The following is a 21019-nucleotide window of genomic DNA, read 5'->3' as shown; positions in this document are numbered from 1 at the left end:
GGCCGGTGACTAAATCAGCAGCCGATGGGAATTGTACACTGCCGGTGGGAATTTCCCCCAGCCGGTGGTATTCTGCAGTGTGCAAGAAATCTGTCCCAGAATTTTGGCATTTTTCAGAAAAGCAAGGCAGTAAAACAGAGGCAGCAATGGTATGGTGTGGGCTTTCCGGGCGAGACGGATTCGAGCATGCATCATTCACGCATCCCGAGGTGGGAGCTGTGGCCACCTTCCCTTTTGTTTACATTCATTCTGCTAAGTAAATTAGAAATTCTGTAATAATTTTATTTGCTTATCATTCGGACTGTAATATTTATTTGATCCCTCCGAGTGAGGGCGGTTATGTAATAAGTGTGCGTGAGTGTGTGTATGTCTTCCAACCTCACGTCTTTCTTCCCTTTTATTTACCTGCTTATAATGGTAGATTAGGGCATTTTTCGAATTAGCATACCTCATGCTATGCATGTGTGCATTCATGCATTCGTATTGCATGCACCGGGCTCGGTACATCATGCTAACTGCATTCGAACTTCAATTCCAAATTGAATACGTGCATCAATTGACCGCATTTCACATGCCATGCTTAGGTTAGCCGAGCCTACTTCGATTGCATCCTGTATGTGTTGCATTAGGCAAATTAACATGAGCTAGAACGTGCATGTTTGCTAACTAGTTTATTGTTTTGGCACGGAGTACGATGTAAGTATTTTTGCTTTAGCATACCGCATGCGTGTTAACGCTATCATGACAGCATGCTTATCATGTGGCTAGATGCTTACGTGATAAACTCTTTGAATGCCTGTGGATGAAGGTCGAATTGCTTAAATTGGGATAGTTCATTAAAACTGTGAGTTTTAAGCCCACTAGATAGTGGCAAAACCATCCTTTCTAAAAGCCCACTCGAGGGTGGCAAAACCTACATTTTAGCCTACTTGCGAGTAGCAAACCATTTTCAAAATGAGCATGAAATGTTTTGTTCCAATTTAGGCGATTTGGTCTATACTTGTTTGCTGTGCGCACAACATAGTAATTTTAGGCTAATAACCAGGATAAGAACACATAATGTTTTCAAAAACAGATATCACGGTTAGTAGAGGCCGGTCTTCGGACCGGGCGAGAGGGGGTGCTCATAGCTGACCTTCCCCAATCGTACCCTAGCTCCCGAGCCGAGACAACTCCGGTGATGACGGAAATATGGCCTTCGGCACCGAGTCAGGGTTCCCTAAATTCTCCCATTTTAAAATATTTAGGTGGCGACTCTGTATCTGGCAAAGCAGTCCATGTTTGGCACTTCTTTTAAAAATCTGTTTTGTCAAAACGATTTGCCAGATTTGGACTCTTTGGTTCAGATTAAGAACCGTGACAGTTTGAGAGTCCGAGCTGTAGTGACCCCACAAATGAACAGAACGGGACTCACCCTCTCGGGGCGTTCGGGGGACGTCTACAGTTTCTGGCGACTCTGCTGGGGAATTTTAGAGAGCTTGACTTGAACTCATGATATCCTGTTTTGATTACACTTATGTGTCTCTTTGCATTGCATGTGCATTGGTGCGCCTAAGACACCGTGTTTGCCATCTGTCATTCCTGAACGGTTTGCCGGAGGCTTGTCTTGTCAAGGCATGACCATAAGGCTAACCGGTTATGGGCTCTGACAGTATGGGAACACAAACCCCGGTTTTTACCGGGCCACCCTTTTGACCATTCGACCTAGTGCATATTCGGAATCCATAGTGACCATTCCAAGCTAGGACAGGTTGCTTACCCGATGTTAGGTTGTTTGAAACCGCTGTGTGCGTAGTGAAACCCTAGTTCCTGACAAAATAGGACAGGGAAACCCTACCCCAACATAGGGGTGTTTTGGCTCTCTCTTACTTGCTATGTGCTTTTAGAGTGTATCTCTACAAGAACGCATATACCAGTTTGCAAGTCTGGGTATCAGGCCTGTGGGCATCAGCATCAGTTTTTGAGGAATCAGTTTTACCTAAGGGTATCAGTTTACAGGCAGAATTTGGGGCATAATTCAGTAAAGAGTGCAGTCATTCAGCTATGCTCATATCTGTTTTGGTGAAATCAGGCTGAGGTGCTGTCTGTTTTCTCTCTTGCTAGGTAGTCTTGGAACCATAGCTTCAGAAGGCTTCACTATCCCCCGGGTACATTGAATTTGTGTTGATAGACTTTGTCAGGTCAGAGACTCAATTCAAGGGTAATCAGGGCCAGAGCAGGCTAGTCAAGCACAGATCATCAGTTCAACAGTCTTCAGATCAGCAGTCATTATCCATCTCGCCTGTGTGCAGTTGGGTTGAGATATCTGCTTTTGCCACAGAGACAGATATACCGGTTGCTCAGTTAGATCAGGACAATATGTCGAGTCTGGAAGAGATGGTGCGCCAACACCAGGATAGTATGAAAGCCATGCAGCAAGATGCTGTCCGTCAAGCAGAATTCGCCAAGCAACAGGCCGCGGTCATAGCCCAACAAGCAGAGACAATTGCCAGGCTGGAGCAGCAAACTGGAGAATCTACTTCACACCAAGCTCCTCCCCCACCGAGGGTTCCGATACCCAAGGAGACACCAAATGTCCAGGCAGATACGGACATTCCAACAGGACCGGCTCCGCCCCCAATTTTACCCCGACTGTCCAAAACACCTACCAATCTACCGAACTCTCCCTTCGAGTTCGAGGTCGACCCCACAGCATTGAAGTTGAGCAAGCTTGAAAAGTTGTTCAAGAAATCCCAGGGGGTAAAGTCCATCCCGGGCATTGAGGACGGGTACACCGACGCAGCTGTAACTCTGCCGGACAGGTTCAAGATGCCTCACATCGACCGTTTTGATGGGTCAGGAGATCCCATGGTCCACCTGAGCTTGTTTTCAGATGTTTTGCGCTCGATGGGCTTGACAAGATTACAGAAGCTCTCCCTTTTCGGCAGGACCCTGTCGGGAATTGCGGTCACCTGGTATGCCAAATTGGAGGATTCAGTGAAACGAAGCTGGGAGGAGATGGCCGAGGCCTTCGTCGCACAATATTCATACAATACCCAAATCGAGATTACGACCCGTGATCTTGAGACGATGAGGCAGGAGCCGAAGGAGAGCTTCTCAGAATTCGTGGCCCGGTGGAGGGCGAAGGCCTCGATGATGACTCTAAGGCCTGCTGATAAGGATCAAATCCAGATGATTGTGCGCAATCTCCAGCCTATGCTAATGCAGAAAATGATCGTGCTCCCCTTTCCTACCTTTTCAGATTTGCATGAGATGGGAGTACAGATCGAGGATGCCATGAAGCAGGGCCTTATTGATCAGGAGAAGGAGCAGCCCAGGAGGGCGTTTACCCGCAGTTTGAATGCGACCACCAGCGGTGACGCAGCTGCAAGATCTTCCGAGGTGGGCATGGTCGCCACCACCACACCAAGAGCAGCCACCCCCTTTGTTGGTGCATCCACTTCAAACCCCCGAACTTCAGACTATCTACCCCGAGGCAAGAGGGTTTTCACCCCACTCTATATGTCTTTGTCTAAAGCCCTGGGGTCCTACTTAGGAAAGGACATCTGAAACCGTTAGAACAACGGCCTCTACCCGATCCTCTCCCTCCAAAGCATGACCCGACTAAGTACTGTGCTTTCCATCAACAAACTGGTCATGACACCGACAGTTGCGTCCGTCTCGGCCACGAGATACAAAATTTGATTGACAACGGGGTCATCCCCGCACCAGGTCCTGCAAAGTCTATCGGCACTTGATCAGTGAACTTGTCGGGGATAATGTGATGTGATCGAGGGATGAACCACCTGCGGGCGACGCTCAGTTTACTCCAGATGTGGCGTATGGCACGTACTGTTTTGAGCATTTGTGAATGCTGGGTTTTGTACGTTCTGGCCAGGGTATTGAGTCAGTTCTGTTGTTTTGAGTCTGTCTCTTTGTTTTGAGTCAGTCTTTTCATATCGAGTCAGTCCTTTCATACTGAGTCAGTCGGGTCTGTCTTATTGTATCGAGTCAGTCCTGTTTTGTTACAGTCGGGTGATTCCGGGGGTGTTACCTCGGACATCACTATCTTGTTTTGTGTTTGTCTTTTTGCTTTCTTTTGAGTCTGTTTCTGCCTTGGAGCCAGTTATGCCAACAGATTTGAATGGAACAGCAGTGATTTTCACACTCTTGTGTTTGCTTCTGCCGTGTGCCTGTTGTGCCAGAAGTTTAAATGAAATGACAGTGCTCTTCGCCAGCCTTTTCTGTGCCTTTGAAGTCATTGTAATGACCTAAGTTTTTCAAAACTTTTTTCGAAACATTGTAAAAAAAATGAAGAGGAAGGAATTCCTCAGGTTTTGCAAAACTTGATCAATTGAGAGAAAGAGAGGCATGCTAAGCCCTTAATGATTGAGATCATGCTTGTTAATGTGAGTACTGAGAAGGACCCTGGCTTGATCCAGATTGGTTCTACACTGTCTTCGGCGCGAGCGATTTGTCGTTTTCTTAAAAAATTTCAAAAAATATTTTGCGCGGTCCTGCGAAGACTTGTGTGGGATCGCTCTTGAGATTGTGCAGCTTAGGATCGCTCTCAGCCTCGAGATTCGACCCGTCACTTTCAAACCTTGAACCTGAGTTCAGAACGTTCAACGGTCAACCACAACGTGAGGCCTGTGTGGCCATTTTGAAGCAGCCCTCGAACGAGAGGCACCAAAGTCAGATCAAGAAGATCATATCAAAAGAAGCTTGTAATGCTAGATCAGAAGCCCCCCCTCAAACTAGGGGCAAAAATGTCAGATATGCTCGAAGAGCCGAAGATGGATCCTTCAGTAAATCAATATAACAGCCACTCTCCTGGATACAGATGGCTTCAAAACCCTAAAACCATTTGGCATGGACTTGTTACACTTTTACCCTTTGAGAGGCCCGCTGGGCCGAAAACCCGGAAGGGCGACCCAGGCAAAAGTTAGAGCAAGAGAAAAAAGAAAAAAAATATGCAAAAGAAAAGAAAAAAGAAAGAAAAAAATGCAAAAAAAAAGAAAAAGAGAAAAAGAAATGAAAAAAATTGAAAAGAAAAGAAGAACAAAGCTCGCAAGGTCGAAAACCCGCAACGGGCGCCTTGGCCAAAGTTAGAGCCTAAAAAGGAGAGGATAATACCCGAGTGTACCTTACCACGAACTACATGAGGTTTGATTCCCATCTTTGGGATACGTAGGCAACTTCATTCTAAAGTCCAGCCATAAAACACTCCAAATTCAACTGTGTCCATATGATGGTTCTAGTCATCTTTGTCTTTTCGGTATCCGGGAGTTCTGTTGCAATCATCGCTCTGAGGACTGATTACAATACACTACGGTGCCATTCAGATAAGGGGCAACTTTCCGTTGCCATTCAATGCACCGCGGTGTCATTCAAACAAGGCGCAACTTTCCGTTGCCATTCAATGCGCTGCGGTGCCGTTCAAACAAGGGGCAACTTTCCGTTGCCATGCAGCTTCCCTCCAGCAAGGGGCAATTTTCCTCCAAATCCGAGATTGTGCGTCTCAAGAGTAGGTTTCGTGCTTGTTAAGCATTGGCTGTTTGCAAAAATAGTTTTTGAGAATTTTTACTGAGGTTGACTAATTTTCTCGAAAATTGTTCCATCTTTTCCAAAAATTGGACCATTTCTTGGACCCGAAAAAAAAAAAAAAAAAAAAAGGGAAATTTTCTGTGCTCATAGCCTGACTTGCATGATTTCAAATCAAAAATCGAACAAGTGTGTTAATCTAACTCTCATATTGGTCAAAATTGTTTTCGTAGAAAACCAAAAAAAGTGGTCGAAATGATGAACTAGGGGCACAGTTGAGTCAGGTGTTCTGTCTTTCCCCCGTCATCAACTACTCGCTAAGAAGGGCACCCTACCTGCCAAGAAGGGCACAACTGAAGTCAATAGGAAAAGGGCCGAAAAGCTCTCTCATCCTCCAAGCAACAAGGTATCGAGCCAAGTGCGAAGCACGAGCTGGAATGGATCATGATATTCCACTTCCTCATCTGGACAAATCTGATCACGTCCAAACTCCCCAACAGAGCATCGTCAACCGATGTCAGCTGCAAATTTGCTACATACCCAATTGTAGCGCAACCCCCTCTGTGGGATGAATTCACTGTTGTGAAAAAGAATCAAAAGCTGGTAGAATACCAGGGGCAAGGGCCCACGACTCCCTGTTTATCCATCAACCACCCAGGGGAGGGATTGAAAAAAAAAACGAGAGATTGAAGAATAGAGAGATGTGCGATGAGAGAAAAAGTGAAAAAAGGGTTTTTTCAGAAAAATAGAGCTTGAGGGCCGAGTGATGTAAGGATCACAAATGAGAAAGGGTGGGAAACAATAACCGGTGAAACAGGCTCCCTGTGCACGTCTGTGTGTCGTGTCTTTTGTTTTGTTTGTCTCGATTCTTGCTTTGAGTCGTTCCAAGCACGTCTCGATGTGTTTAGGTTGTTTACCTTTTGTTTTTCATTGTTGAGTCTTTTTCACTGTGTTCAGTCGTAGGCTCAATATCTGGTCGAAAACTCATTTTCTCAATTTCAAAAAATGATTTGTTGAGTGCTCAGAGTGCTGTGCCATTCTCGACATTTGTACAAAAAAAGGAATTTGTTCTTTCGAAAATTGCAGGGTTCAACCCAGGTCATGTGAGAACAGTAAAATCAGGATCTATCTGAAGCTATATAGGTTCCGGACTGTAAAGCAAAAGAAAAGAGGGAAAATCGAAGCATCTGAGTGTGTTTCACCTTCAGCAAATTCCGTGATTGTACTTCGGATGTACCTTTTCAGGCCTTGTCACTACTCCGAAGTATGGGTGTGCCCCTACCTCAAGCTCAAGATCAGGTCTGCTTCAAGCCAGAATGGCAATCAAAGTGCTCCCTCAGAAAACCAGTCCTTGCCAGGAAAGAAAGGTAGTAACTGCGTTTTGGAAGTATAAGCAAGAGTAACCCACTTTCAGCCCAAAATTGTTTCTGCAGAATTTTCAATTCATGTCTTCGATGCGTAGCCCATCATCAGTCGGCATGCACGAGGTGTATCCTTTTGAAATATATATTGTGACCCTTCTGAGAGGTAAATCGGAGGTTGTGTTTGAATTGGTCTTGTTAAGGCTTGTATTCCTTTATTCGGCATTTTGTTCCAAACATGCGTTGTCACGCCCGTTCCACTTGCATTGTGATGCACGTTCTAATTGCATTATTATGCACATCTATCTAGCATTGTTATGCTCATTAGTTGCATTGTTATGCACCTTTTCACTTGCAATTATCATTCTTTCTCCTCGCCTGTGCGATGAGTTAGACCTTCTCTGGTTAAGAGCATTTGGAATACGTTTCAATGCTCACACCAGTCCGAAACACTGGGATACGTCCCTATGTTTCTCCTTTCTTTTGAAACATCGGGATACGTCCCTACGTTTCTCTCTTTTCGAAACACCGGGATACGTCCCTACGTTTCTCTCTCTTTCCGAAACACCGGGATACGTCCCTATGTTTCTCCTTCCATTCCGAAACAATGGGATACGTCCTTATGTTTCTCTCCCTTTTCCGAGACACTGGGATACGTCCTTATGTTTCTCTCCCTTTTTCGAAACACCGGGATACATCCCTACGTTTCTTTCTCCTTTTCTGAAACACCGGGATACGTCCCTATATTTCTTCTCCTTTGTCGAACCCTTGGGATACGTCCCTAACCTTTGGGATACGTCCCTAATCCTTTGGGATACGTCCCTAACCTTTGGGATACGTCCCTAATCCTTGGGATACGTCCCTAACCTTTGGGATACGTCCCTAATCCTTGGGATACGTCCCTAATCCTTAGGATAAGTCCCTAACCCTTGGGATACGTCCCTAATCCTTGGGATACGTCCCTAAGCCTTTGGGATACGTCCCTAATCCTTGGGATACGTCCCTAACCTTTGGGATACGTCCCTAATCCTTGGGACACGTCCCTAACCTTTGGAATACGTCCCTAACCTTTGGGATACATCCCTAACCCTTGGGATACGTCCCTAACCTTTGGGATACGTCCCTAATCCTTGGGATGCATCCCTAATCCTCAGGATACATCCCTTTGTCTCTCCCTCTTCGGTTAAAAGCGTTCGGAATACGTTCCAAAGCTCACACCATTCTGAAACACCGGGATATGTCCCTATGTTTCTCCCTGTCCCATTTCCCCACACCATTTCAGTGTGTTTGGAATTCATCTTAGGTTGCATTGTCGTGCACACCTCTTCACTTGCGTTGTCGCGCACATTCCACTTGCATTGTTTTATCAAACCGGCTTCGCGAAAGCGTATAAGTCCAATTACAAACCGGCTTCGCGTAGCGTATAAGTCCAATTTTCAAGCCGGCTTCGCGTGGCGTATAAGTCCAATTATCAAAACCTTCCTACATATCAAAGAGATACGTAGGCAGCCTGCGGGTACAACCATTCATTCATTTGTATTTTGTTTGTTTGTCCAACTCTTCGGCCATGTCAAAAATGGGTCGTCTCTGGGCTTTGACATTCACTCCCGTCATTCCTATGACTTCCGAGTTCTGTCAAAGAGGGGCAATTGTAGACACCCCATTTTTGATCGCCCTTAAGACTTGGGCGCCACTGATGTTTTACTTGGTAGAGAAAGGTGTGCAGGGGAAATGTTCAGTTTCTTCGGAAATGAGAGAGGCAAATCCTTCAAAACACTTTGTTTAGGGGTTTGGAGTTGAAGAAGAGAGGAAAGGAGAGGAGAAAATTAGTTTGGGAGAAGTTCGGCATGAATCCGGGTAGAAGCGAGTCGAGCAGCCCTCGCTAAATCGGGCTTATCTGTCTGTACACTTGGAGTTTAGCTATGGGGCCACCACCGTCGGAAAGCTTACTTCCGGGGCTTCATTTTGGACACCCACCGGCCATTTTTTGACCTTGGAAGCACCTATCGGCAATCTATTTATCCGGCCGGCAATTTATTGTGCCGACCGGCACTTTATTGTGCTGACCGGCCATTTTTGCTGGCCGACGACCTTCCGGAGTTTTCTACAGATTGAGTGGATGCCAGCTGTGCCAGCTGGAGGGCACAGAATGGAACCTCCATACACGTGTATGGAGCATCTTTGTTCTTAGTTTGAAGCTTCTAAGAGAAGCTTTAGTCTCTTGGCTCTATAAAGGAAGCTCTCCTCTTCCTTATACTAGGTTAGAAGAAAACCAGCTGGAGCATTACATACAATCCTCCATATATCTCATCCAAGCCTCCAAACCCTAAAATCCTTGCTCCATTTGCACTACACCCTATAGCACCACACCACCACTTCCATTTCCAGTAGCTGGAGGCTGTTCTTCAAAGCCTAAGGAGCCACAAACTCAAGCCAAGAAGCCATCAAAGTTTGGTCTTCAAGGGTGAGTAGCATTCCCTCTCTTTTGAGCTTTTTCTTGTATCATTTCTTAGCCATATTTTCTTACTGTTTTGGGCTCCGACCCTAACTGAAGTTAAGCTCATTTTAAGGCATTTTTCATGTTTCATTAAGGGCTCAACACTGTTTGAGCCCCCCCTCTTGCACTTGCTTCATTGTCCTTCTTAAATGCCATAATCTTGCATGTATTTTTTGGCCTGTGTGTGATCTGTTTTAGAGCCTGATGTAAACTGAAAATAGACTTATTTTGAGCCCCTCTTCAACATTGAAGAAGGGATCAACACTGTTTGGGACCTCTATGTTATACTTGCCTTTATATTCTCTTTTTGGTCCCATTTTTGCATGCCTTGGCAGCCCCTGATGTTGCTTTTTTTGGACTTTGGTCCGAACTAAAAACAGCCATATTTTTCCCCCCTTGTCATGTTTCATTAAGGGTATTTGGCTTTTTGTTGAATATTTTGTATACTTTGTGTTATAGCCTCTTTTGAGCCTCATCTTGCATGACATTTTGAGTGTATTTATATACTGTTTTTGGGGCTGGCATAAACTGTAAGTAGTCATATTTTTGGCCCCTCTTCAGTGTTGTAGAAGAGTCTTTTTCTGTTTGGGCTTTGTATCTACCACTTACTTCTTTGTCCATCTTTCGGTCCAATTCTTGCATAAGAGCTTAGCCATACCTATGTTTGTTTTTGGGGTTTTTACAGTGCTTTAAAATGTCATATTTAGGGCCCCTCTTCAATGTTGTTGAAGGGCCCTAACCTGTTTGGGGTCAGCAGCTGTGAGTTGCTTCATTATCTCACACTTAGGGCCATTTTTGCATGCTAGTTTTGCCCTATTTGTGTTTGCTGTTTGGTCATGCTTTGAACTGTAAAAATGCTTATTTTGGGGCTGCCTTACTTCTGTATTTTCTTTCCATGTACCAATTATGCATGCTTTGTATAGCTGTAAGCCATTTCATGTACTTAGTTTTGCATTTCGGGAGAAATTCCATGCATCGGGTGTCATTTCACCTCGTTTCGGGGCTGTTTTGCCCCTCATTTTGCTACTGATTTTTGCATGTTTGCATATCATATTCCATGTCTTTGCCATGTCTCATTAGAGTGGCATTTTGGTGCCGAGGGTCGGTCCTCGGTTTGCGTGCACGCGTGCACGCATTTCGAGTTGTCTTGTTTTCATCTGATGGCCACTGATGTGGGTGCGGCTGAGGTCCACTCACATTGGTGTAAGTCCATCTTGCATTGTGTATGCCATGTTTCAATGCGTTGTGCATGTTATGTTGTTAGCATTGTGTGTGCCATGTAGTTATATTGCATGTTTGTATGTTTGCTTGCATGCTTAGGTCGCATGTGCATTGTTATGCATTGCCTCGCCTCTTGACCAACCATGATTGGGGTTGGGTCCCTTGTATGTTTTGTGTGCATTGCATTTGACATTGAAATGCACACTTGACTCTTTGGCCATCATGTATCGAAATGCGTGATTGGTGGCCCGAGGGTCGAGGGCCATGCTCCCTTGAGTCCATTACATGATAGGGAGTGTGTCCATGCATACATGTGCTTGAAATCCCATGCCATATGCTATCTATCCTCTGTTGCTGTCAAAACTGTCTCCTGCAGGAAATTTCTGCCGACCGGCATAATACATTGCCGACCGGCCGTTGGTGAATGGCCGGTGACTAAATCAGCAGCCGATGGGAATTATACACTGCCGGTGGAAATTTCCCCCAGCCGGTGGTATTCTGCAGTGTACAAGGAATCTGTCCCAGCATTTTTGCTTTTTCCAGAAAAGCAAGGCAATAAAACAGAGGCAGCAATGGTATGGTGTGGGCTTTCCAGGCGAGACGAATTCGAGCATGCATCATTGTAGACACCCCATTTTTGACCGTCCTCAAGACTCGGACGTCACCGCTTGAACACTCGGTGATTATCCTTGTTTGTGTTTGTTTGGAGTTCCCGGAGGTTTTGGCTCTCGCGCCCTACCTCAGAATCTCCGAACTTGACCGTTCAGTGTCCGGTTTTGCACCGAACACTTGTGTTTTGCCTTGGAAGGGCAGGGTAGGGCTTGTAGACCATCCCCACCCATCACCGGCAGTGGCTAGAGGCCACCGGCTGGTTTTTGCTGCCACCGGCAAAATAGTTTGCCGGTCGGCACTATTTGTTGCCGGTCAGCACTTTTTTGTGCCGGTCGGCACTTTTTTTGGCCAAGATGGCATTTTTTGCCGGCCGATTGTTGTTCATCTGCTTTTGCAGATATTTTAGGACAGCTGTATAACTTTTGCTCCCCTCCATACACGTGTATGGAGGGATCTCCCTCTTGCAAAGCTTGTTGAATAAGCTTTACAAGAGGCTTATAGAGAGAGCTCTCTCTAAGGCTTAGAAAGGAGAGGCTTAGACATTTTTTAGAGAAAAAAAGACAGAGGAGAGCTCTGGTTTTTCTAGGGTTAGGGTTAGATACACTCACCTATCTCTCTTTTCCTCTCATTTTGTACACTAGGTGTTTTGTGTCTCACTATTGCACACAAACACCTAGTGTTTCACCTTCCTCTAGGAGCTGAGGTTCTAAAGAGTGTGTTTTGAAGTTTTGGTCTTGGATTCAAGCTCAAGGAGGCCATTGGAGCATCTTTGTTGAAGAAGGCATCAAGGGTGAGAAACTAGTCTTTTTTTTCCCCTTTTTTGCATTGATTTTCTACTAGTCTTAGAGCTGTTTTTGTGATTATTGTATAACATAAAAAAGTTCTTTTTTTAAGCCCTCTTTATTGTTTATTAAGAGTGTTTTGTTGTTTGAGGGGTGTTGACCACCCTTAAGCCCCAAAAGGCCTCATTTTGAGCCATTTTGTGTTAGCTCCGGGATTTTGGTGTTGAGGTCTCTTCACCACTGAAATCTTGAGGGATTTCAGTGGTGAAGATGATGCTTTGAAGTCCCAAGAAGGAGAGGGCCACCCCCTCTCCTTGTTGTCCTTGAAAAGGGCACATTTTGGCCTCTTAAAGAAGCCTATGCTTGAGTGTGTGTTGAGCATGTTTGGTTTGTTTTTCATGCTTATATATCCATGATATAACATGATTTCAAGTTGGTTTTGGAACCTTATGCATGTTTAGCATAGTTGCCTTGTAATGCCATATTTGTGCCTTAACATGTTCTAGGTTGTTAGCCTTTGTTGGAGCATGTTTTAGGCTTGTATTTGTGAAGGTTATATGCTTATTTTGCCATGTTTTAGATCTGTCCATAGTCGTTTGGGTCGATTTTAGCATGCATTATAAGGCTCCTTTGCATTTGGGCTTGTTGGCCTTGAATATGTGCATATGTAGCATGCCATCTTTGCATTGTTTTGGTGATTTGGGATCATTCTATATGTCATTTCAGTCCCATTTCCATGCTTGTTTGATTGCCTCGCATGTCTCTTTAATGCTTTGAAAGCATGTTTTGCAATGTTCCATGTTTTGGCCATGGTGTATGCCTTTGTATTTGGGCCACTTAGATGCCATCTAAGTAGTCCTTTAGCTTTGTTTTAACATGCTAAATCTATTTTTAGTTGTTTAATGCATGCCATGTTTGGTCATGATAAGTGTAGTTCAATGCCTTATCAACTTGCCTTGAACACTTGGACTTTTTGTTGCATGCTTGACTTGATTTATAATTTGATTTGGCTTCATTTTATAACATGATTTTAAGGCTCATGTTGCATGCTAATTTGTCCATGTTTCCTCCTTTCAAGTGTGCTTGAATGTTGTTTGATTCATGCTTAAGTGTTGGTCCTTATGAGCATGTGTGTGTGCATGCCATTTAGCTCTCACTCTTTAGCACTTTTGGCTACTGTTTTAGGCCTATTTTAGAGTCGCCTAATTCATGTTTAAGTCCATCTTTGCATCCATTTGCATTGCCATATGCATGCTTGTATGCTTGCATGAGTTGATTGCCATGCCATGTTGCATTCCTAGCTTGTATGTCTAGGTTGCATTGCATTTCGCATGCATGCCTTGTTCCTTGAATTGGTGATAGGAATTGGGCCTTATTTGTTTGATTGGTTTGCATGCATTTGAAACCAAAGTTGCATACTTGGTTCCTTGGGCCATCATGCATGGAAATGCGTGATTGGTGGTCCGAGAACCGAGGCACATGTCCCTTTGAGTCATCACAATGATAAGGGACATGGTTAGTGCATACATGTCTTGAAATATGCTGTCATGCCTTGTTTTGCCCTCTGTTGCTGTGAGTTGCAGGTTCTGCAGGAATACTCTGCCGACCGGCAGTGTAATGTGCCGACCGGCACATTTTTCTCTGCCGACAGGCCCTATTTTGTGCCGATGGCCATACCACACTGCCGGTGGAAGTTTCATCTAGCCGGTGGTGATCCCCTCTGTCCAAGGATGTAGTCCTGGGGTTTTGACAACCTCCAGAGGAGGAAAGGGAGGAAAACAGAGGCAGCTTGCGCATGGTGGCGCGTTTCCCGAGACGCTTTCCTGCTTTAATTAATTTAATTTAATTTGTTAATTAAATTAGTTAATTTGTAATATTTATTCGGTCCCTCCGAGCGAGGGCAAGTCTGTAATAAGTGTGGGTGGGTGTGTGAATGTCTTCCAATCCCCACTTCTTTCTTCCCTTTTACTTACCTGCTTTGATGGTTAGTATTAGGTCACGTCTAATTTAGCATACCTTATGCTATGCATGTGTGCATCCATGCATTTGTATTACATGCATTAGGCTCGGTACATCGCGCTAATTGCATCAATACTTCAATTCCCAAACTGAATACGTGATAATTGTGCATTTTCACATGACATGTTTAGGATAGCCGAGCCTATCTTAGCGACATTTTGTATGCGATGCATTAGGCACTTCACATGGACTTGGATCATGCATGATTACTAACAAGTTCTTTGTTTTGGCGCGGAGTACTATGTAAGTATTTCCGCTTTAGCATATCGCATGAGTGTGAATGTTACCATAACAGCATGCTTAACATGTGGCTAGATGCTTATGTGTTAAACTGTTTTGAATGCCTGTGGGTGAAGGTTGGGTTGTTTGAGTTGGAAAAACTCGTTGGAATCCGTATTTTAGCCTACTTGCGAGTAGCAAATTCCAAAGCATTTTCAAACCAAACGGATATGCAATGTTTATTTCCAAATTAGGCAATCTAGTCTATACTTGTTTGCTGTGCGCATAACATAGTAATTCTAGGCTAATAAATGGAATAAGAACACGTAAAGTTTTCAAAAACGGATATCATGGTTAGTAGAGGCCGGTCTTCGGACCGGGCGAAAGGGGGTGCTCATAGCTGACCTTCCCCGATCGTACCCAAGCTCCCGAGCCGAGACAACTCCGGTGATGACGGACATGTGGCCTTCGGCACCGAGTCAGGGTTTCCTAAATTCTCCCATATAAAAAATATTTAGGTGGCGACTCTGTATCTGGCAAAGCAGTCCATGTTTGGCACTACTTTTTCAAAAATCTGTTTCTCAAAACGATTTGCCAGATTTGGACTCTTTGGTTCAGATTAAGAACCGTGACACAAATCGAGAGTCCGAACTGTAGCGCGAGGCCCCTCCCCGGGCGCTGTTACAGTTTCTGGCGACTCTGCTGGGGATTTTTAGAGAGTTTGACTCGAACTCGTGATATCCTGTTTTGACTTCATTTATATGTTTCTTTGCATTGCATGTGCATTGGTGCGCCTAGGAACACAGTGTTTGCCATCTGCCATTCCTGAACGGTTTGCCGGAGGCTTGTCTTGTCAAGGCATGTCCATAAGGCTGACCGGCTATGGGCTCTGACAGTGTGGGAACACAAACCCCGGTTTACCGGGGCACCCTTTTTTTTGACCATTCGACCTAGTGCATATTCGGAATCCATAGTGACCATTCCAAGCTAGGACAGGTTGCTTACCCGATTATAGGTTGTTTGAAACCGCTGCGTGCGTAGTGAAATCCTAGTTCCTGACAAAATAGGACAGGGAAACCCTACCCCAACATAGGGGTGTTTTGGCTCTCTCTTACTTGCTATGTGCTTTTAGAGTGTATCTCTACAGGAATGTACATACCAGTTTGCAAGTTTGGGGCATCAGGCCTAAGGGCATTGGTATCAGAATTTGAGAATCAGTTATCCGCGGGTATCAGATTCAGTATTTTGGGGAACAGAAATCTGGGAACAGTGATCAGCAGTAGGGAACAGTTGTTCGGCTACACCCGTGTTTGATCAGTTTGGGCTGAAGTGCTGTCTGTTTTTCTTTCAGTCCAGAGAGTTGCAGAGTTGATACAGAACAGCCAGTGTCTCCCCCTTGCTGAGGCAAGATTTATGGCGACACAAAGTTCAGAAGAAATTGTGGTTATGACAGCCGCACCGGAGCAGGGAACCACTCCGCAGAATGAAGCCAGCATCAGTATGTCATATCCGCCCAGGTCGCCCGTTGTGCACCCGGTTTGGGCTCCCCAGTTATACCAGGCTCGTGAGCCCACCACCTTCGAATTGATGGGGATGATAGGCGATCTCCAAAGGTCTGTGGCAGACCTCGCCTATGGAATGTCGGCTTCACCACCAGCGGCACCGTATGCCGGGAATTTTGTACCACAGGAGCCCCCGCTACTGGGGCGGATTGTGATAGAGCTCAGCCAGCCAGAGATGGCTTCTGGCTATAGCCACGATATGTCAGCACTAACCCCGACCCTCGATCAGGCTGAGGCCAAAGGAAAGGACAAGGCAAAGGTAGATGCCGACCCTATTGAACAACTGCTGTGGGCAGTCGAGGCTCTGAAGGCCAGAGGGATGAACAAGCAACAAACATCCGCAATAGTGACCAAAGCTATAGATGATGCTTTCCCCGCTCCAACCAAAGGCAGTTCAAGCCAGGCAGAAAACCGGGATGGGCCCCGTCATGCCCAGACAATTCCTGTAGTTCCCAACCCTGCACAGGGAAAGGTTCAAAAAGCCAAGGCAGCGCCAGCCGATCCTTTTGCCAGCGCATCTGGCAAGAATCCTCAAACTGCAAAGTACCTGCCCCGAGGGCGCAGGGTCTTTCACGATCTCCACATGCCTTTGTCTAGGGCATTGCTAATATTGGCGAAGAATGGGCATCTTAAGCCTTTGGAGCCCCGGCCACTCCCGAAGAATCTCCCGGCCACTCATGATGCTACCTTGTACTGCGCGTACCACCAACAGTCCGGTCACAGCACCGATGGATGTTCCCGCCTTCGTCATGAAGTGCAGGATTTGATTGATAACAAGGTTATCCTACCACCCACCTCGGGCAAGCCCGTCACCACTCAGTTGTTGGATTTCGAGGGCTCAGATACTGCGAGTATGTGAAGTGAACCGCCTGCGGGCAACATTTGGTACATTTTTGGATGAAGCGTCTGGCACGCATTTTTGAGCATCGGTGAAACCGACTTTTGCAAATCCTGGCTTGGGAGTCGAGTCAGTCTTTTGTTTTGAGTCTGTCTCTTTGTCTTGAGTCAGTCTTTTTTGCTCATGGGTCTGTCTTGTTGTATCGAGTCAGTCCCCGTTGTATATAATACCAGGTGATTCTGGGGTTGTTGTCCCGAACACCATTTTGTTTTGTAATTATTATCTGTTTTTGTTTTGAGTCTGTTTCTGCCAAGGAGCCAGTTACACCAATCAATCCGAACGAAACAGCTATTGCTATCTCAACTTCATGCTTGCTTTCAGCATAAGGGCCAGAGAATTTGATCGGGCTGACAGTACATCTTGCCTGCTCCCCTGCGTGCCAAACTCATTGCATTAACCTAAGTTTTCCAAAAACAAACTTTTTGAACACTGCGGTGATGAAAACGAAGAGGAAGGAATTCCTCGGGTTTTGCAAAATTTTGATCATTTTGAGAGAAAGAAAAGCGCGCTAAGCCTTTTTATGAATAAAATCATGCTTGTCGGCGTGAGTACTGAGAAGGACCCTGGCCTGATCCAGATTGGTTCCACACTATCTTCGGCACGAGCGATTCGTCGCTTTCTTAAAAACTTTCAAAAACAAATATTTTACGCGGCCTTGTGAAGACCTGTGTGGAATCGTTCTTGAGATCGCGCAGCTTAGGATCGCTCTCAGCCTCAAGATTCAACCCGTTCCGACTTTGAACCCTTTCAGACTGTTCAAAAACTTCAACGGACAAACGCCATGAAAGGCCCGTGTGGCCAGTTTTGAGGTAGCCTTCGATCAAGAAGCATCAAGGCCGAATCAGAAGGAGTAGATCTCGCCGGAAGAAGCTCGTAGAGTAACCCTGATGGGTTCTCCGCAAATCAGTGCAACAGCCGTTCTCTTAGACACGGAGAGGCTTCCAGTTCAGGAACCATTTGGCATGGACTTGCTACACTTTTACCCTTTGAGAGGCTCGCTGGGCCGAAAACCCAGAAGGGCGACCCAGGCAAAAGTTAGAGCAAGAGAAAAATACAAAAAAAAGAAGAAAAGAAAAGAAAAGACAAAAGATAACAAAAAGAAAAGAAAAAGAAAAATGCAAAAGAAATGAAGAAGAAATAGAAAATGAAAAGAAGCTCGCAAGGTCGAAAACCCGCATTGGGCGCCTTGGCAAAAATAAGAGCCAAACAAAGTGAAGGTTAAAATAACCGAGTGGACCTTAACCGGAACTACGTAAGGCTTGATTCCCATGTTTGGGATACGTAGGCAACTTCATCATGAAGTCCAGCCCCCAACGCTTTCATAGCGTCTCAGTCCATGCAATGGTTTCAATTTCGTTCCAAAGTCCAGTGGCCAACACCCTTCAAGGTGACTGTGTCCATATATGTGTTGTGACCGTCTTCGTCATCGCTGTGTCTAAGAGCTCGACCACCGCCAATGAAGACTGTCTGTGAATTGCTGCGGCACCATCCCAAACAAGGGGCAACTTTCCGTTGCCACGAGCCGCTGTGAGCCGCCTTTCAAACTAGGGGCAACTTTCCGTTGCCTCCCACCCTCCTTCAAACCAGGGGCAATTTTCCATTGCCTCCGATCCGAGGTCGCGCATCTCGAAGAGTAAGTTCCATGCTTGTTGAGCATCAGCTGTTTAAAAAAATAGTTTTTGAAAATTTTTACTGAGGTTGACTATTTTCTCGAAAACTATTTCATTTTCCAAAACCGGACCATTGTCTTGGACCTAAAAGGAAAATTTTCAGTGCTTGCTGCCTGACTTGCATGCTTTTCAAAACAAAAATCGAACGAGTACGTTAATTCGACTCTCATTTTGATCAAAACTGTTTTCGTAGAAAGCAAAAACGAAAAATGGTTAAAATGATGAACTAGGGGCACAGTTGAGCCAGGCGTTCTGCCTCTCCCCCGTCATCGACGTACTTGCCAGAAGAGCACTCTGCCTGCCCGAAGAATAGCCGTGAGCTAACGGTTTTGAGCATAAACCCGCACCTTTCCATTTATCCATCAATCACCCCGGGGAGGGATGAAAAATGAGAGAATGAAGAATAGAGAGGTGTAAGTTGAGAGAAAAGCGAGGAAAAGGGTTTCGAGAGAAAATCCAAGCTTGAGAGCCGAGTGATATGAGAATCACAAATCAGAAAGGGTGGGAAACAATACCCAGATTGAACTGGCTCCTCGTGGTCCGAGGTCCCCCATCTTCGGTTACGCGTCTGTGTGTCGTGTCTCTTTCATTTGACGGTCTCGTCTTTTGTTTTGAGTCTCTCCCGAGCGTGTCTCGTTGTGTTTAGGTCGTGTACCTTTATATTTGAGTCCTCCCCGCTGTGTTCGGTTGTAGGCTCGATATCCCGGTTTGAAAAACCCTCATGCGATTTCAAAAATCGCTTATGCTCAGAATGCTGTGCCATTCTCTACATTGGAACGTGTTCCGACTCCAACCGGTTCCATCTTTGAGGTCCGTCCTGATTAGATTGGGCTGTCTTGTTTGAGAATTGCAGTGTGCAGAATGAACTGAATGCTGTGTTTTGGGCTGTATGCAGATCAATCCCCAACAGAGTAAGGGCTGTGTGTCTAAGAATCAGGCAGTGGGTTGCTTGGGTTGTTTCGGTTGTTAGCTGTTTAAGTTATCTGATTATTACAGTGCAAGTGTTCAATTTTCAAACAACCAATCAATTCCATTTACATTGAGGTGTAACATGATGAGATGCGATGCAACGCATGAAATGTGTAAATGTAAACACTTTTTCAGATAAAAAGGCTGTTTCATTTCACTATCTTTTCAAATGTACAAGCTTTGGAAACAAAATCTGCCTGCGGCAGTACAAGGTAATCTATCTACCAACCAAAAAGAAAAGTACAAGGAAAGGAAGAAAAGATAACAAAAATCTGCATCTGTGTCGATCACTCCAAGGGCTGTCAGTCTGTCCTGGTCCTCTTCCTGGACGAGGGTCCAGGAGCATCAACAGCGTCGTCATCAGAGCCCGAGCTAGAACCGTCTGCGGTCTCCTCCTCCGACGACCCTGCCTCCGCCTCTGACTCCTCGTCGTCGTCATCGTCCGGGACTGGAGCCCGCGAGCTGCTCCCGACGTGAGTACGCCCACCCCTAGTGCGGGGAAATATCCTGCCCTCCTCATCTCTCCCCCGGGCAGGGACAGAAGGTCTGGCTGGAGCACCTCCTGCCATGGGAATCTGGAAGGGAGGCTGAAAAAGCACACAAAAAGTGAAATGCATCAGTATACTGTAGACAGTTTATCAGTGCAGAATGCAATGTTGAATACAGTGTATGAATGCTGTGAGCAGTTTATCAGTGCAGAATGCAGTGTATGGATACAGTGTATGAATGCCGTGAGCAGTTTGTCAGTACAGAGTTTAGTGCAGAATGCAGTGTATGCAGTGCTCAGATACAGTGAGATCAGTGTATCAGGTGTTGTGCCGTGAATCAGATTATGCGAAGCAGTGTATGAATGGTTTGAGGCCAGTGTCAGAAGGACATACCGGTATGCTGTAGACAGCCAGAAGGTCAAATGTCCGCTGGAGCATCCCCATCATCGAGGCATTCATCGCCAACGACTGACGGGTGTACTCAGGAGAAGCCTGCAAAGGTATCAGATGCATTAGTATTCTGTGGAATATCAGTAAACTGAAGTGAGATAACTGTACGAAGTGCAGTGATACATACCGGCGGAAGGTCGGGGATGTCAGTGAACTCATGCCCAGCTGGTGGAGGGGCGAAGGGGATCTGATAGGTCGCCCCACCCTGCCCCTGGAAAGTCAGCACAGCAGGTAGGGCAGGCCAGCCAGCTCCTCGTCCTCCCCGCGCTCCGCCCCTGCCACGGACTCGGGCCCTCCTCGAAGATCCAGCCCCTGCTCCTGCTCCGGCCCCAGCCGCCGATGCTACAGGCCTGGCCCCCTCTGCTCGACGACCGCTCAAAGGTCGCATCAGGTACGTCCGCACGTACTCCTGATAGTCGCCGGTGCCTCGGAAGCCGGCCTCCTCGCAGCCGATGGAGTAATCATCCAGCTGCTCAGGGGTCAGCCCCTCGGTCTCCCTCATCTCTGCAGGAGGGTGAGCCGGGACTATCTGCTCAGGTAACCCGCGGGTCTGGCGTAGAAAACGCTCCCCCAGGTACCAAGCCCGACAGACCGGGCCCTCTAGCAGAATCCGGAAACGCGAGGTCTCCTCAGCACCAGGGAACCGACCCCGCATCGCCGACGGCAAGGAAGCCCATGGCCGCCATGTGATCTGAAAGTAACAGACAGTTTGTTATCTACTGTTATTGAAACATGCAGTGGGAAAGCG

At 46.0% G+C, this 21019-nt stretch overlaps 1 protein-coding gene across 1 annotated transcript; it reads right to left on the bottom strand.

Moving 5' to 3' along the window:
* Window positions 1-19635: 19635 nt before the first annotated feature.
* LOC145821983 (uncharacterized) lies at window positions 19636-20773 on the bottom strand. Its single transcript, XM_082918550.1, has 3 exons — window positions 20399-20773; window positions 20215-20313; window positions 19636-19920 (listed from the first exon to the last, which is right to left on the bottom strand). The coding sequence occupies exons 1-3, from the start codon at window positions 20771-20773 to the stop codon at window positions 19636-19638; spliced, it is 759 nt and encodes a 252-aa protein (XP_082774676.1).
* Window positions 20774-21019: the final 246 nt, after the last annotated feature.

Source organism: Camellia sinensis, chromosome 3, assembly GCF_055761805.1.
Source record: "Camellia sinensis isolate YWXY chromosome 3, ASM5576180v1, whole genome shotgun sequence".
NCBI lineage: Eukaryota > Viridiplantae > Streptophyta > Magnoliopsida > Ericales > Theaceae > Camellia > Camellia sinensis.
This window is presented reverse-complemented; position numbering and strand designations above follow the sequence as displayed.

What these genes read in the sequence shown, in the direction of transcription:
- LOC145821983 (XM_082918550.1), bottom strand. Translation starts at nt 20,773, where the DNA reads ATGAGGGAGACCGAGGGGCTGACCCCTGAGCAGCTGGATGATTACTCC. An exon ending in ACATCCCCGACCTTCCGCCG is followed by an intron (nt 20,314 to 20,398) that starts GTATGTATCACT and finishes ATACCTTTGCAG; the next exon opens with GCTTCTCCTGAGTACACCCG. An exon ending in TGGCTGTCTACAGCATACCG is followed by an intron (nt 19,921 to 20,214) that starts GTATGTCCTTCT and finishes GTGCTTTTTCAG; the next exon opens with CCTCCCTTCCAGATTCCCAT.